Below are 15,150 nucleotides of genomic sequence, written 5' to 3'. Positions count from 1 at the left end.
ACAGGGACTGGGCCTGCTAGTGAGAGTCATGTGACCTTGTGCGTGATTGCGTTCGTCCTTATAGGCAACAGAAGAGTTGTAGATTGCCCTCTTTTGAACGTTATTCCCTGTTCGTTTTGATATCTTATTGGCCTGTTGTTAATGCCTCTTCTATAGCATCTAAATTGCTGTTAATAGCAAATTCGATCCTGACCGCAGGCTAATTTATATTAACTAGGAGTCTAGGGACTGCGTCTTCTCCAAAAGGGTGAAAAACTTGAATTTAGGCGTTACTGCGACCTACATCAAGTTCAGGTGATGTTGACTCCATTTCTCGAAAGGTTGTTTGTGACGGCTGTAATAGTGGAGCACTAATTTAGGAAAGGAGGATTCTACGGAAGTAGATCAGAGAAAGGGGGATTGTAAGGGATGGTGGTTTGTTGAATGCGTGAAGTAAACAAATAGCCACGGATTCTCACGCTTTTATGGCTGACTCAAGGTTAAATTTGATGACGGTTTGATAGTAAGAGTCGTTATTGATCTGTTGGCGCACAGGTTTGTGTCTGTATGACATTTCGCGCATCCAGGATGGGTGTCCCTTGGGAAGACAAGCTGGCATTCGTTCTTTGGTGCACCCAGATACCTGCCTAGTCTACTCAGCACAGCCTTGTCAAAACACTGTGAAGTAGCTCCTCTCCAGCAGCCTACATGCTCTCCTCCCCCAACCTCGTTAGATCTTCTTTCACAAATTGGGTCGCTGAGAGCAATGCCGTACTGCCATACACGATTCTCCTCTTCTGCCCGGTACCCGCTGCACCGCCTACACTACTCCTCTTCGCCCACTCTTGTAAGTTCCCATACTCATCCATGCTCCCGCCGCCTACCGTAAACACAATGGCCTCGCTGAACCCCTGCCTCCTCTGTCCAAAGCTCGCCTCAATACCCCTTCCAACTGTGCTTTGCTGATTTCGCGCTTGGCTAGCAGGGGGGAGAGTTCCGCGCGCATTGGCTGATCGAGGATCGAAGTAGAGGTAGTTTTCAGTCTTTGAGATGGCGGACGAAGAAGCATTCTGCGGGTCCATGAGGGATTCGGTGATCTTGGTTAGAGTGAGGTCCTTATTTGCGGGGAGAAAGTTTTTGATGCCTGAGACTAGGCCTTCGAGATTGGCGCCGAGACCGGCGTCCTTAAAGCGGTCGGTGACGCGGGATGAGAGACTACTGAAGCCTCGGAATAGCTCGTTCGTATTTTGCGTGGATTGGGTGGGGGCTGAAGATATCATGGTCATACGGGTGAGTTGCCAGACCGTCTTGATGTATTTGATAGAGGTTGTGTCGGCTCCCGCGGCTTCTAGGGCTTGTGTGAAACTTTCGAGATCGGCCCGAGATACGTCTTGTTCGGTACTTAGATACCTGGGTGCTGTTAGCTGCAGTCTTTCAATTGAGAAAATCAATGTACCATTGCAAAAATAGTCTTAGCTTATCCAGGGGCTCGCTTCCTTTGTTACCGTCCTTGATGAGGTCCATTACTTGGGCTTTTGTTTGCTTCGTAATGTTTTCTTCAAGTTGAAAGTATTCGTCTAGTTGACGATCTGTACGGTGATTAGAGATGAACAGCATTTGAATGACTTAGCAGCCATACCTTTGATGCCTTTTAATAGTGCACCAAGAATGTTCATGTGCATATCAAGAGTTGACTTCCGTTCTCTCAGCTCTGGCAACAACGTGATTGCCGCCTTCAAATGCGCAGCAGATTGGCTAGTGTCCATCTGCAAATCTTCTAGTGATGAAGCGCCAGTCTTCTTCGTCACTTCACTCGCATCCTCCTTGTATTTTGTTAATTCGGTGTCAATGTCTTCTGCGACTTGAGGAAATGGCAGCGAGGCATTTCGTAGCCAGAAATAATCCGAACTTGTCAGATCGTAGGATTGTTTTTTCGTTCCTTTCTCTGGGTTGTTATCATCGACTGGCACGGACATGGTAATCCTATTGAGGTGCATGGAGAGCACGTCGTAGATCAGGCTTTGATACTTCTCGCATGTTAGTTAATCTGCATCAGAAAGTGCAATCGGAGGAGCGTACCGTCCACGAGTGGCTTAGCATGGGAATCAAATCCACGTTTCGGTCAACTATAGCCAAGGTTAGACGCGAGCTCTCTAAGCAAAGGGCAGGTACTTTATACCAATGATGAGCACTGGCCGAGACCCTATAGCTGGGGAAGATTTCTGATCACCGCCGGAGAAAAGATTCGTTTTCGAGTTCAGGATGTGGTCTCGGAGTTTGCGATCTAGCTTGGCACAGATGAGTTCCGCAGCGCCCCCTTTGGGACATCGAATTATAGGTATTGTCCCCATTGTTACTGTTACTGAAAAGAGTCCAGTCACGATTCGGTCCACAGCCGCATCCAACTCCTGATCGGATGTCCGCGCACTGTTAAGAGTGCCATATGCCCCATCCATTCCAAGAGAAAATAGGTCCGGCTCGGAGACGATAAAATTCAGGTACTGGTCGTATATCTGAGCCAGGTGCTCCGAAGTCCCCGAGGCTACGGTTTGTGCTGCAAAGTCTTCCTTCACGATGTCAACCCTTGCCCACGTCTTCACATGCGAGTGCTTACAAGGAGTGGCCGAGGAATTGAGGACAGAAAGTTGATGTACGCGGGGGAGTAGAGGTTGCGGGAGAGGTCAGAGGTTATTATCTGGAGGTTTGTGGGAGTGGGCTCCACGAGGTATATGACTGGTACCTGCATTTGTTAGATTGTAATTATTCAAGGAGATAGGACATGTGTACATCGGGGATGGCGTGTCTTGTGGTGTTGATGTTGAGATGTATTGTAACCTAGTAGTTGAATATTAGTGTAGTAGTTAGATATGTGGGAAGGGGTTGTGGTACCCCCCATGCCCGCAGGTCGTTAACTCTCAAGACGCTGGATATAACATCCCGCCCCATATCGTCGAACACGAGAGCCTAGTTCTGTCAGACTCTACCTCTCTGTGATTTATATAGCAATGATTCACCTTCCATATCGGCTGGCCGGACTCCGAGAGTATTGGGGAGTTCGCGGGAAGCAGGCCGTTGACGTTCGCGTCATGATGGGCATCGGCGGGCTGGGTCTGCACGTTGAGGTTGAGGATGCGCTCAATAAAGGCTGCAGGGCGGCAGTGTCAGTGAATACACTAAGGATTGTGAAGCAGAATTAGGATAGGCCGCAGTCAGCCAGAAAGGTACTGTACCTATTTGGCGATCTCGAAGAGTAGCCATAGCGATTGCTTCTCGCTGGCGCCCGCCAACATGCACGTCACCTCATGTGCAAGTAAAGGGGAGCGGTCGAGTGTAAGCGCAGGTAGCGTTCAGAGTGTCTGTGAGAGTAAGGGTCGTAGATAATTGTGGCCACTTTACCACAATCGTGGTTCTACCTTTGGCGTTATCCGTGGACAGCTTTCACGCTTGACGAGCCCGGCCCATTGCGGCCTAGCATGCCTTAAGCGCCAAGCCTACTGGCGTCCTTTTCAAGTCGCCCGCCCTCGCCATCCTCCTTCTCTCCTCCAACACACTCTCACACCCACAACATCCGTCCTTCTTCCCTTTATCCCCCATGCCACTTCTCAGTGACCCCAAGCCCACTAATAAGGGTGTCTGCTTCTGATCTTAGATCAATTTTACCGTTCCTCGCAGCGGGAAAAGTGGCGTGCAGCGTTCAGGCAGTTGGCGGGCGCTGTTGTGCGGGCTCGCACTCGCAGTCGCGGTCGGGAAAGGCAGCAGAGTGACACTTCCAGTTACAACTGCTAACACAGCTCCATCGACCATCCATCGGGTCTCGCATCAAGAGGGCTGGCCAAGGCTATCGCACAAGGCTTAAGCAGCTTTTGGCAGACGACAGACGACCAGCGCGTGTCTCAGGGGAGTCAGCGCAGCGGCCGTCGTGTGCGTGTGCGTGAAGGTGCGCAGTCGAGCAAGTGACGCATCAGCAGTGTCTCCCACTCAATTAAGCGCAAGGCCTCGTGCCGCTCCTATTAAAACCAAAAACCAAAAACCAAGGCGAGAGATCGTGGGCAGCATCGCGGCATTTGGGGAATTGTTGAGACACGAGTCTCCTTTTGCGCGTCAGGCCAACTCTTACGACTTGCCAGACTGCTGTACCCCCCGCAAACTCTGAGGACTCGCGAAAACGGCCCTGGGGGAGTCTGCAGAACCAAGGACTCAGCGCTCATCGGGCTCGCACTTCACCCGTATCTGGAAGTATTACTGGCCATTCCTTTCCTCGCAACCCCGAATCGGTTACTTTTACGCTCTTTGTGAAGTGCAACACGCCAGTTTGGCGCTTAGTGCACCTTGCGTTGTCTGCATAATCCTCGTCTGTTGGGGAGAGCCAATAAGCAGACAAGCCGGTCACGGCAGTCTTAGCGAAATCCCCTGTCAAATTATCCTGCACCGCCACCATGGCCCAGAATCACGTGCCCTCTGATCACCTCTCCATGCCGACCCAGAATATATACACCGACCCTAGCTATGACAACCTGTTTGGCAACGTTGACCAGTATGGCACCCCCCCATGGAGCCAAAGTCAACTCAACCCCCACAACCCCGGCTTCGTGCAGTCAGGTCACCAAACATCCAATTCACCGTCCTGGCCTCACACATTCTCACAACAGTCTTACAACGCCATTGGCCACGGATACCCCAACGCTTCTCCCTCTCCCTACCAATACGGACAGTTCGGAAATCATGCCGCAGTGGGCAGCTATGCACATTCGCCCGTCGTCGACCCAGCCTTGGTCGACCCTATGGCTATGCGACGGCATTCCCCCTATCAGATACCCTCTCGTAATGCCACCCCACAAGGCCAACCTAGTACTGTAGCTCCTCAAGCTCTACAGCAGAATGTAGCTCCAGTTTCTAATGCGGCCAAAACCGTGTCATCCTTTCAGGTAAGCACTGAACGCTCGTCCCTTCCATAATGATTGACCGACTGAGATCTTCGCAGGTGCCCAAAAGCACAACAGAGATGTTCTCTCAACGTGCGGCGTCGACGCCGTTGGCTATGCAGCAGCAGCAACAGCAGTTGGTGAACAATATAAAGTTCGAGGTACCAAAGGGGGTGACGGCTGGTGGATTCGTTCTCATTAACTCTTCTGCCCTGGCAAAAGCCACTAATTCTACTCCACTGAATAAATTCGTGACAATTGGCGCACAACAAGTGAATACCGCCCTTAATCGATGTAAGCCAACTTTGCTGCTAGAGCAGTCTATGTTTTCTGCAATATCTAACCCGAGTGTAGCCGCACTGCCACAGTACAACGCCCGCTCCTCGGTGCGTGATCTGAAGAAAATTGGTGACAAGAAAGTCCTGGCCAAACTCTCCAAGAAATCGGTGTCCACGAAATCATTCCGCCTAAATGCAGCCCCAGGGAGCAGAACCAGTGCTGGTAGCCCGTCCACCCTCAAGCGGGAGGAGGTATCTGATAGCGATAGTGTTTCAGATTCAGATGATGATAGTAGCGATTACTCCAGCGATGACGATGAAGAAGAGACCTCTCCTTTGCCTGCCGCACGGCCTGATGGACCTGCTGAAGCTGTCCGCTATGACGTAATCAAAGCCATATGGCTCCCGCGAAAGTCGAAACCAAGCTCCGAAAAGATCAAAGCCGGTCTTCACCAGTTCTGGGAGGTCCTCGCAACCATCCAAAAACGGTGGAGAGTGGATAGCAAGGCTGTCTCGGAGGCGGAGGAGCAAAAGAAAACGAAGGAACTTCCCGTCCTCAAAAGCCGTGTCACCAGTCAAAGGGATTTGCTTGAGGCTGCCCTGCAGACTGCTCTCTCCCATGGCCACCCTGATATTCTCTACAATCTTGGCCAGGTCAAGGCCTTCCTCTACCTGTGCTACCAGTTTCTAGCCAACCGATTCAAAGCGCAAGATTACAACGGATCTCTCTCTTCACGCATCTATGAAGTCCTATCTCGCTGCAAAGGCACCTTAACTAACGAGCTCCTGGAGGAGACTAAGGTCATCAAGGCACTCAATTCCATGAAGAAGGGAGCGAGCGACCACAATAAAGAACTCATTCAGCAAACTATCGATGGTGCTGCCGCTGGGTCTAAGAAGCCGAAGGTGAGCTCACCGCCTCAGGAGGAGCCCATGGACACTAGAGGTGGCAAGCGCGCATCAGCTGAACCTTCCACTATAAAGAAGCCCAATCCTGCCGCTCCTACTACAGGCCAAGCAAAAAAGCCGACACCAGCGACGACGGAAACCAAAATTGCTACCGCCTCTATCGGCGCCCAGAAACGTCCTGGTGAGAGACCTACCGTAGCACCTATGAAGGTTCGAGGCAACCAAGTGGTCAACAAGCCTTCAACATTCTTCTCGACGCTCAACGCTGCGAGCAAGAAAACTTCTCCCACCGCTACTCCCGCATCTACCACAAAGTCGACCCCCCAGCAGAAGACTGCTAATGTCGTAGCTAAAAAGCCAGCACCCGCTGCAGTAGCCAAACCTGCATTTTCCTTCGCAGAGACAATGGCCAGCCTTCTTAAGCAGAAGGAAGAACCCGCAGCGCCTCCGAAACCGGAGAAACAGCTCCCACCCGAGACTGCAGAGGAGAAAGCCAAACGTTTGCGAAGAGAGTCTAGGAGGCATCTGCGCGTTAGTTTCCGCCCGGATTCTACTTTAGTCGACATTCGATACTTCCATCATGATCCGGAGGAGGAAATTGGTCATGATGAGAGTCTTGTTCGCGATGCGGGCGACATCGGGGGCGAAGGCCGCATGTTCAAACAGCACAAGGATATGGACTATGAGGAGGATGACGACGAGCCTGAACAGAGCTATCGCCCATGGATCGATCCTACGTACGTAGATTTTAGCCGCATTGATTCTGAGGAGCGACAACGGAACTTTGAGCCATATGGCGGTGGCACGAATAAGCCCATGTCTCCAGAGAAAGAGGCCAATCAGCTTCGTGAGAACTCAACATTGATGGTCTTCTATTCCCATCCGTCTGATATTCCGACATCCCCTCGAGAACCGCTTGAGCAGGCTGAACAACAGCCAATTAATGTGACTGAATTCGGGGCTCCGCCTGACTGGGTTGTAAATCGTTCCCCGAATCCACCCGCACCTGCGCCTGCCCAGGCAGCGGACTTCAGCTCTTTAGAAGCCATCTTCCGGCAACACGCTATACCACAAAGCACACCTCAGGCTACAGCAGGCCAGCCCGCTTATGCACCACCTCAGCAAACGGGAACCCCGGTACCCGACCTCTCAGCCATTCTTGGAGCTTTGAGTGCATTGCCTCAGCAGCAAGCTCCGGCCCAACCCCCAGTTCCACAACAACCAGCGGCGGCTCAACAAGCTGGGTTTGACTTGGCGGCTATTCTTGCGCAAATGACTGCTCCTAGTGGCGGGGCCTCCTTCCCACCTCCTCTCACGGCCTGGCCATTTCCACAACCCTTCCAACAACCCCAACCGCAACAGCAGCAGCAGCAGCAGCAGCAGCAGCAAAACAACTCAAGCTACCAACAGACGCAGCAACCACAGCGGAACCAGCAAGCTAATGGAGGAACGAAACGTTGGCGTACTGAGGACGACACTCACGAACGAGGACACTCTTCCTTTAAAAAGCAAAAGGGCCACAAGAATCATCGTTTCAATGAGCGATTTCAGGGGGATGTGCCGCACAAAGTCATACCATGCCGATTCTTCCAACAAGGCAAGTGCGCCAAAGGCGATGAATGCACTTTCATTCATGATCGAAGCCTTAAATGAAGACATCCTGAAATTTTTGAACGTAGCTCAACTCTTTCTTGAATGCAACTGGATACGTGTAGGCAAACGCAACGTCGTGCCGTCTACAGCATCCAGCTAGTGCATATCCCGAACTGAAGAGCAGCTGGCCCTGGAAAGGCATGGCAAAGCTCTCAGTTTTGGGACTCTGTACATTACTTTTCCTTTGTCTTATAGCCTTCTGCATGCATAGCCGGCGTTCAACTACTCATACTTTTGGAACTTTCTGAAGAGACGGCATCTACCGCTCACAGAAGCAGCATCGGGACGGCGCTAGGGAGGCTGAATCGCCCGTATGGTATATAGTCTCTTTAGAGAGATTCGGGTTTATCTGCCTCACGGCTTTGTGGATCAGAAATACCTTAATGAATTTGAATTCTCAAGTGTTTCTTGTTGGTGATGTCCGTGGACACTATCTGTGCACTGCGGGAACTTCACTTGGAACGTAATGACGCCTCTCGAGCATCTCGCTCGCTTGAAGATGTCCCGAGCCTCTTTCCCGCGTTTGTGGGGATAGTACTTGGGTATCGTGGAGAACGGCAACTTCCATATGCTTAACCTGACGTGGGGGGTTATCCCTGTTGCGATCCCGAGACCATGCCAATGTAAATCTTTGACCGCATTCTGTGCACTTTATTCTTACCATCGCGCCACGTCGTTACCACTCCTGGTTGTTCGCACAGGAGTACATGTCTCATAGTATCCCTCAAGACTGATCTTAAGTTAAGCATGGTAAATAGAATTCTTGCCGCTTACAAAATGTACACGACAGTTGAAATACCCCACTCGATGCGGAGTTCCTACCCATGTAGATGGCTACTCCAAAAGAAGCATTGTCCTTGATCAAAGTGTCGTCACTTCCACACCGAGATGATGCAGGTGTTCCTTGCTCAGCCCTGGCTTTAAGTTCCGAGCTTTGATTGCGAGATTCACGGCATCGAGCGCGGCATTGGAACCTTGTGTAAATCAAGGTGAATGGCAGATGTTGTTGTGAAATTAAAAAGGTCGGTGTTTCCATGTACTTCGGTTGCGGGCTCTCGGAATTCCTTCTTTTTGAATGAGTTATCTGAAACATGCGTACTGTAATGTTCATCATCACGACGTCGGCATTAATAAACATCGCTTCTACCCGCAGTCCCCTCTACGTCGATCGCGCCCCTAACTTCGTCCGACCCTACATTATTGAACACTATGCGAACGCCCAAGCGGTCGCCATAGGCCAACAAGTCTACCGATTCCCTGTAACCGGCGCATCAAGTGGTGGCGCCTTTTCTCTTCTCAGCACTTCCTCCCCATCCTCCCCATCCTCTCCAGCCCTTGGTGTCCTCCCTCACCATCACCAAAGCTACCATGAGAACTTCTTTTGTCTCAAAGGCCGTTTTCAACTCTGGACTTCGGATGCAGTGGCAGTAGCAGGGGTGGATAGTAACGAAATTCAAGCTCGTCTCTTAACAGTGGGAGATTATGGATCCGTACCCCAAAATACTACACATACGTTCCAAATCCAAGATCCAGACACCGAGGTGGTTGGAGTGATCTCGCCTGGTGGGTTTAAGGAGCTATTTTTCTTCCTCGCGGACAGCAATTACACTGCTTCGACTCAAACTCCATACGCACCTGTGGCCGCCACCAGTAACGGCAGTGGCAGCGCAGGCCCGCCCCCTGAAGTTCTCCAGCAGTTGCAGCAATTCGACGTATACGCTGAATTAGATTTTAATCCCCGGAGGGATCTGGTGAATGGGTCTGCACCTGCAGGGATTGGGTGGCATGAGAAGATGGACATTATTCCGGCGATGGCTGGAAGGAGTTATTTCGTGGCAAAGGACCATGGACCTAAGTTCTTGAACCGCGATACCGGGTATCAGATCGTGCAGCCGCTTGTTACACCCACGACTGGGGAAGGGCGGTTCACTCAGGGCACGATTACGATGTCGCTGCATCCATCAAACGGGTCGTTGTTGATGCACACGCTGGCTAGTCACACGGCTTTCGAGGTCCTGGAGGGCGCGTTGTGGATTTCTATTAGCGACGAAAACGCTACATTGATTACGGGAGATGTGGCTTTAGTCCCAGGCAATGTCACGTTTGCGTATTGGTCGGAAGTGGCGTTTACGAAGGTTATGTATGTGAGTGCGGGGATAGAGGGGATTGTGTTGTTGGGGAGTGCGGAGCAGTGGGGTTGGCCTGTGTTTCCAGTTGAGTGAATGGAAAGTTTAGGGGGTGATGATTGCAGGATATGCATGATGTGTTGTTGTTGTTGTTGTTGTTGTTGGATATTAGATGCGCTAGAAGTGAGATGGGGGGAGGTTTGGGCGATCTTTGAATGGAAATAGCAGTTCGTGCGTTCTCAGTCAGCTTTGCGATGTTTTCCGCACCTGCAAACACACAGGCGGCGATAACTGCGGTAGATATTTGAAACGTTACCAAAATATAGATGCGCTAGAAGTAAGACAGTAGCCATTTTGGGTGAGCCTTTAATGGAATCAATTTTCGTGTGTTTGCGTGCGAGGGATAATAAGAATGCATGATGCTGGAATGACAGTGGTGAGGTGGTCTGCCGACAACCGCCTCATTCACCACCAGCCACAGGCAGTTGCACCGCCACATGGCCAACGTTTCAGAACAGCATTTTCCCTCTGTATTGTCAAATTCCCTGAATTTTCATTTGCAGCTGGGGCACATATGCACACGACTTAGAGCTGAGCGCAGGTCACGTGGCAGGCTGGAAGCGTCAGCGGAGGCCTCTGCAGCAGATCCCTGCACCAACGTGTCGCGTTGTTGAGCTGGCGGCATCCTCATCAGAAGACGCTTGGCTCAGTCTTTTGCGCGCTTTTGCATCTCCCTCTCTCCGGTATTGTCATCCAATTGCGACTTCCAGGCGGCCGACTTTCGCTGGGCGCTTTTCCTGTCGAGTGCTCTGGACTCAGATCTCGCGACAGGGTTTTTGCTCCCCTCGTACCGAGCCGGTGCGTGCGGCAAGTTCCACCTTTCGCCGTCATATTTTCTGAACATCTCAGGCAGGTATCTGGAACCACTAACACCTCATCACTTTACCACTGTACCCATCAACCCCCATCACGGCTGCCGGAACTACAGCCCCTCGACCCCGCCCTTCCTGCCGCTGCTCACGCCCCGTCTCCCCCCGCTGAGCCTGCTCCGCAGCCGAGTCACCGCTATCCATCCCCCGATCTGGCCGAGCAGTCCCCCCCAGGTCGCCCTCCATCGCCCTTCTTGGTCCCAACACCGCACCCGCTAAGGACAGCCATGGCAGCCCCCAGGAAGAGAGCGAATCTCGCTCGACGAAGGCGGTTGGACGACGAGGGTGATGATGTGTCGGTGGCAACTGGGGCTGCTGAGGACTCCCAGAGTGACATCTCCGTCCCTAGCGATGTCGACGAGACAGCCGATGCAGACAACAGCGATCTCAGCGATGTGGACAGCTCCCCTTCGCTCACAGCAGGGAAGACAGTACGGAAAGTTAATGGATCACGAGATCTCAAGGCTCGCCCTGACGTCCTGAGCCGGAGGGAGCCTTCTCCGCCCATTGCTCGCTCTGATGCCAAGTTCACGGCCACACGAGAGACAGAAATGATGCTGAATGGGTTGAAGATAGCGGGCAAGGGGCCTGATGAGGAAGTTGTGGATTTCGAGACCGGGAGTCCTGCTGTTCAACCTCTTTCCTCTACTGGCACCCCATCTGGCCGGTCGGAGACTTTTACAGAGCGTAAACGGCGAGAGCATGAGGAGTACAAGAAGAAGCGAGACTCGGATCCGGCGTTCATTCCCAACCGTGGAGCGTTTTTCATGCACGACCAACGGTCTGCACAGGGTCAGAACGGGTTCCGACCATTTATGCGGGGAGGAGCACGGGGAAGAGGCAGAGGAGGCGTCGGGGGCCCCTATTCGCCAGCAAAGTATGATAGCTCCCCTAGAGATATAGGTATGATGAAGATTGCGTTCGCTGACGATCATTCTAGCATGATGGTTTCTGGATCGGAGGCTACTGATGCCCCTTGGCAGCACGACCTGCACGAAACCCTCATCGATCCCGCACCCCAGTCTCAGCCAACCCAACCACAAGTCGCTCCTACGAGCGCTCCTGTACAGCCTGTGCCTAGTGCACCACACCTGACCGCGAAAGCGCCTGCACATCCTACACCCAAGCCCCCCCAGACTCGTAACTTCTCTACGACTGTACATACCCATAATGCCCTGGTTCGAGTAGTCCTTCCTGGAATGAAGGCTCCCATCCTCTTCAACAATGTTCCTATCAAGCAGCACACTCGCCTTCCGAACCATCGACCCCCCCTTCGACGAGACAAGCCCGTCCGCATCTCCCTTCCACCCTCCATGCCACGATACATCTTCCCCACGGTTGAACGATCTTTCATCTTCATCCCGCGAGCGCTGCGACCGAATCAGCAAGGATTTGGCAGAGGCAGAGGACGCGGCTTTGGATCCTTTGGCGGTGGGTTCTCAAGCAGACGAACAAGTGCTTATGGCGGCAGCGTATATTCTCCGAGCGTGGCCATGAGCAGAAGGTCTTCCTTGGCAAGAGAGATGGGGAGAGACAATCTAGTGTCACCAGCAGGATCTGCTATGTCCCGGCCCGGCGGGTTTGTGGACAATTCGAGACCTGTCGTCCGCCTGCCACCTGGAGGCCCCAAGATGCCAATGGGACCCTCCATGTACTCTCCGCAGAGCGGTACGCCGGCCGGAAACATGGGCACGCAACAACCTTACCCGCTTCCACAAAAACCGACGTACCGCGAAAATTGGCAAGGCCAGCTCCCTATGCATCAACCTCGACCGCAAAAGGCCGTCTCGGTGGCTGGTATCGAATCACCTGCTTCGATGACTTTCAATCCGCCACAGCAACAAGAGCAACAACCGTTCCACCAGCAAGTTCCCACCCACATGAACGGAGGCACCTCGTCCGCCGAACAACAATCATTCTACCCACACGCCCGCCAGCTCTCATACCCTAGCCAAGCCTCCACTGGAACCCCCTTATCCAACATTCCCGAACGCGCCATCCACGCCCCCGCCTTTCAGCCGTTCCAGCAGCCTGGCTTTCAGCCTCAAAACTTTGCAGTGCAGCCAGGGTACTATTATCCTCCACAAAATGGCGCCCAGCCGCAGTTCTTGCCTCCCGGAGGCATGGTGCCCATGTTTGTTCCAAACCCTCAACAAGCTGGATTCGTTATGCCGATGGCGGCTGCCACTGTACCCGCCGCACCACCTTCTGCCGGACAGGCGAATATGGTGGCATACGAATCGAACGGCATGACCTACTATGTGGATCCTTCACAGCTCTATGCGGCCGCGCCTCCTTTGGAGGGATACTCGCAAACGAGCTACGCCGTCCCTGGCATGGGCGGGATGATGACACCCAGCCCTGAAGGCGCATACTATTACCCCCAACAGCAAATGCAACCTGCGGCCTTCTATCAGCAACCTCAATGACGCCCTAAGGCTGGAGGCTCTTGAGCCCATATATTCCCTATTTACGATCTGTTGTATTGGTTTCCCCCCAACTCCCCAATCCCCCCCTTCAGTGCTGTACGCCGGCAAACGTGGTCTTCACTATTCGAGCGAATCCTCTCTGCTTTACCTCTTTTCGGGCACCTGGGAGTCTCTGGCGCAAGGGAACAGGAAGCGTATCATCTCCTTTTTTTGCACGTCATCACACGGCGAATAAAATATTTAATCCTCGAGTGTTTATCAGGAGGGCTGGACATCGGAAATGGAAGATTCCCTCCCTTTTTCACCACCAACACTTGTCATGTTCGTTTCACTACTATATCTCATCTTACGCTTGTATCCCCCTTTCTTTATTACACCCCACCATGCCACCTATTTGTCTTGCCGTGAGGTGTGATTGTTGCAGACCTGTCGATGGGGATGGGGATGGCGATGGCTATGGCACCACCGCTGCTGCTGAAGTGGCCTACTACTGTTCTTAATAAAGCCTTGATTCCCCCATTCCTTCATGTGTGTGCTATGGAGTTCTGGCCTTTTTCGATTCTTGTATCATGAGTTTCCTTGTGGGTTTGGACCTGGTCAGATTCGTGGGAGGCTTATTTTTGAGAGAGAGGAAGCTGGAAGAGTCGGAGGAATTGTGGGTTAGAGGAATATACTTGGTATACCCAAGGTTGTTGAAGCGTGGAGTCTTGAAGGCGATGCGCGTTATGGTGGCTTTTGTGATGTCGCGCGTGATGCACCAAGTCTTCCTAACAATATCTCTCTTCCTAGAGGACGTTCACCTGAATAACTTTGTCCAAACGATGTTCCGTTCCGCTCTTGGCGTTCCGTGAGGCTGGCTGGTCAAGCCCCCAACGATGTGCTCAAGCTGAACATCATCCCAAACCATCTTTCGTCACATACTGGCGTTTCCTTTTGCAGCACTGACAGCCAGCCGCAAGACCAAACACAGACAGACCGTGGGGTCTAGCCTTCTGGTAAACATTCCATATTCGCTTCCCTTTACTTGAAATAGCGAGATTCGCACGCCGCCTTGTTCCTTCCGCAAGCCTTAGACGGGTTGCTAGCGGGCCTTTCCGCTTCCGCCATCGACATCGTTTTCTTTTGACATGAACTCCTTGGCCGCGCAATTTTGTGGGATCTGGGTGTGGGAATCTGGCCTATTGGTGAGTAGAAGAGACTAAAGGGGTACAGAGATCGCTGTTCGCGACTTTATTGATGACGATGTCATTCTCTGGCCTCTTTTTTAATCAAGCCAGCCAGTCACAGAACGTGGAAATGAGGCGCATCGTAGGATCGCCTGCCGTATATTTTCTCTATATACTCGCTTGGAAGAGCTGCCGCCCGTCTCGAGCTTAGGGATTGTCGCCTGGGGAGCATCTCCCAGTTATCTTATTTTCGAATAGGCTTGATGGAGTCATGCGTGCGAGACTGCATCTGACGAGCCTGCATTTTCATCCCGGCGTGCATTTCAGCTCCCAGTTTCTTTTCGGATTGGGAAACATCCACATCGATCTTTCATGTTCCTAACTTCATCCGAATGCTTTTCTTACGTGGCTTGCTTTTCCGATAGATGCGTGGAAGCTGAAAAAGAATCGGCTTAACTGACTAGAGATTCTCAACCTGTCTCTTTATTCCGTACACTGGCGAAATTGGTCCCCCTATAACGATGGTCGTCCCTCAGCGGCCAATCCCTGAAGCTTTCAGCGTTGTTTGGAAAGCCATCGTGCCGCTTTTGAGCAACCCCTGTGGCCTAAGTTTCCTCGGGACCTCCTATTCATCAATGCTCGCTCCCGCTCCGGGAGCTAGGGTCTCGCAGATCGACTAACTTATTAGGGGTTCAATTCTTCATACTTAAATTTCGGTCCTACGCATGGTTCATGAACTTAGGCGCCCTCCTTCAAACT

The 15,150-nt window shown here is 52.2% G+C and overlaps 4 protein-coding genes across 4 annotated transcripts; 3 read left to right on the top strand and 1 right to left on the bottom strand.

Annotated features, from left to right (window-relative positions):
- Nucleotides 1-494: 494 nt before the first annotated feature.
- On the bottom strand, nucleotides 495-3,386 carry BDR25DRAFT_265375 (SEC1 family transport protein-like protein SLY1). Its single transcript, XM_033686917.1, has 10 exons — nucleotides 3,210-3,386; nucleotides 2,994-3,124; nucleotides 2,869-2,943; nucleotides 2,767-2,814; nucleotides 2,594-2,719; nucleotides 2,159-2,546; nucleotides 2,059-2,105; nucleotides 1,619-2,006; nucleotides 1,436-1,568; nucleotides 495-1,389 (listed from the first exon to the last, which is right to left on the bottom strand). The coding sequence occupies exons 1-10, from the start codon at nucleotides 3,235-3,237 to the stop codon at nucleotides 684-686; spliced, it is 2,070 nt and encodes a 689-aa protein (XP_033545449.1). The 5' UTR covers nucleotides 3,238-3,386; the 3' UTR covers nucleotides 495-683.
- Nucleotides 3,387-4,301: 915 nt separating this feature from the next.
- On the top strand, nucleotides 4,302-7,898 carry BDR25DRAFT_56118 (uncharacterized protein). The gene is made up of 3 exons (XM_033698747.1): nucleotides 4,302-4,904; nucleotides 4,961-5,195; nucleotides 5,256-7,898. The coding sequence occupies exons 1-3, from the start codon at nucleotides 4,416-4,418 to the stop codon at nucleotides 7,739-7,741; spliced, it is 3,210 nt and encodes a 1,069-aa protein (XP_033545448.1). The 5' UTR covers nucleotides 4,302-4,415; the 3' UTR covers nucleotides 7,742-7,898.
- A 946-nt stretch (nucleotides 7,899-8,844) lies between these two features.
- On the top strand, nucleotides 8,845-9,963 carry BDR25DRAFT_231663 (RmlC-like cupin; the record flags this gene model as incomplete). Its single annotated transcript, XM_033685385.1, has 1 exon — nucleotides 8,845-9,963. The coding sequence occupies one exon, from the start codon at nucleotides 8,845-8,847 to the stop codon at nucleotides 9,961-9,963; it is 1,119 nt and encodes a 372-aa protein (XP_033545447.1).
- Nucleotides 9,964-11,023: 1,060 nt separating this feature from the next.
- BDR25DRAFT_326755 (uncharacterized protein) lies at nucleotides 11,024-13,225 on the top strand (the record flags this gene model as incomplete). Its single annotated transcript, XM_033692296.1, has 2 exons — nucleotides 11,024-11,673; nucleotides 11,737-13,225. The coding sequence occupies 2 exons, from the start codon at nucleotides 11,024-11,026 to the stop codon at nucleotides 13,223-13,225; spliced, it is 2,139 nt and encodes a 712-aa protein (XP_033545446.1).
- Between the last annotated feature and the right edge of the window lie 1,925 nt (nucleotides 13,226-15,150).

This window comes from Lindgomyces ingoldianus (genome assembly GCF_010093535.1).
Source record: "Lindgomyces ingoldianus strain ATCC 200398 unplaced genomic scaffold BDR25scaffold_24, whole genome shotgun sequence".
In the NCBI taxonomy this organism is placed as follows: Eukaryota; Fungi; Ascomycota; class Dothideomycetes; order Pleosporales; family Lindgomycetaceae; genus Lindgomyces; species Lindgomyces ingoldianus.
This window is presented reverse-complemented; position numbering and strand designations above follow the sequence as displayed.

Bases quoted from the DNA above. Each gene is read 5' to 3' on its own strand.
- BDR25DRAFT_265375 (XM_033686917.1), bottom strand. From the start codon at position 3,237: ATGGCTACTCTTCGAGATCGCCAAATAG. The intron at 2,720-2,766 runs GTACACATGTCC...TAACAAATGCAG, and splicing joins CAAGACACGCCATCCCCGAT to GTACCAGTCATATACCTCGT. The intron at 2,106-2,158 runs GTATAAAGTACC...CCTTGGCTATAG, and splicing joins TCGGCCAGTGCTCATCATTG to TTGACCGAAACGTGGATTTG.
- BDR25DRAFT_56118 (XM_033698747.1), top strand. From the start codon at position 4,416: ATGGCCCAGAATCACGTGCCCTCTGATCACCTCTCCATGCCGACCCAG. The intron at 4,905-4,960 runs GTAAGCACTGAA...AGATCTTCGCAG, and splicing joins AAACCGTGTCATCCTTTCAG to GTGCCCAAAAGCACAACAGA. The intron at 5,196-5,255 runs GTAAGCCAACTT...ACCCGAGTGTAG, and splicing joins GAATACCGCCCTTAATCGAT to CCGCACTGCCACAGTACAAC.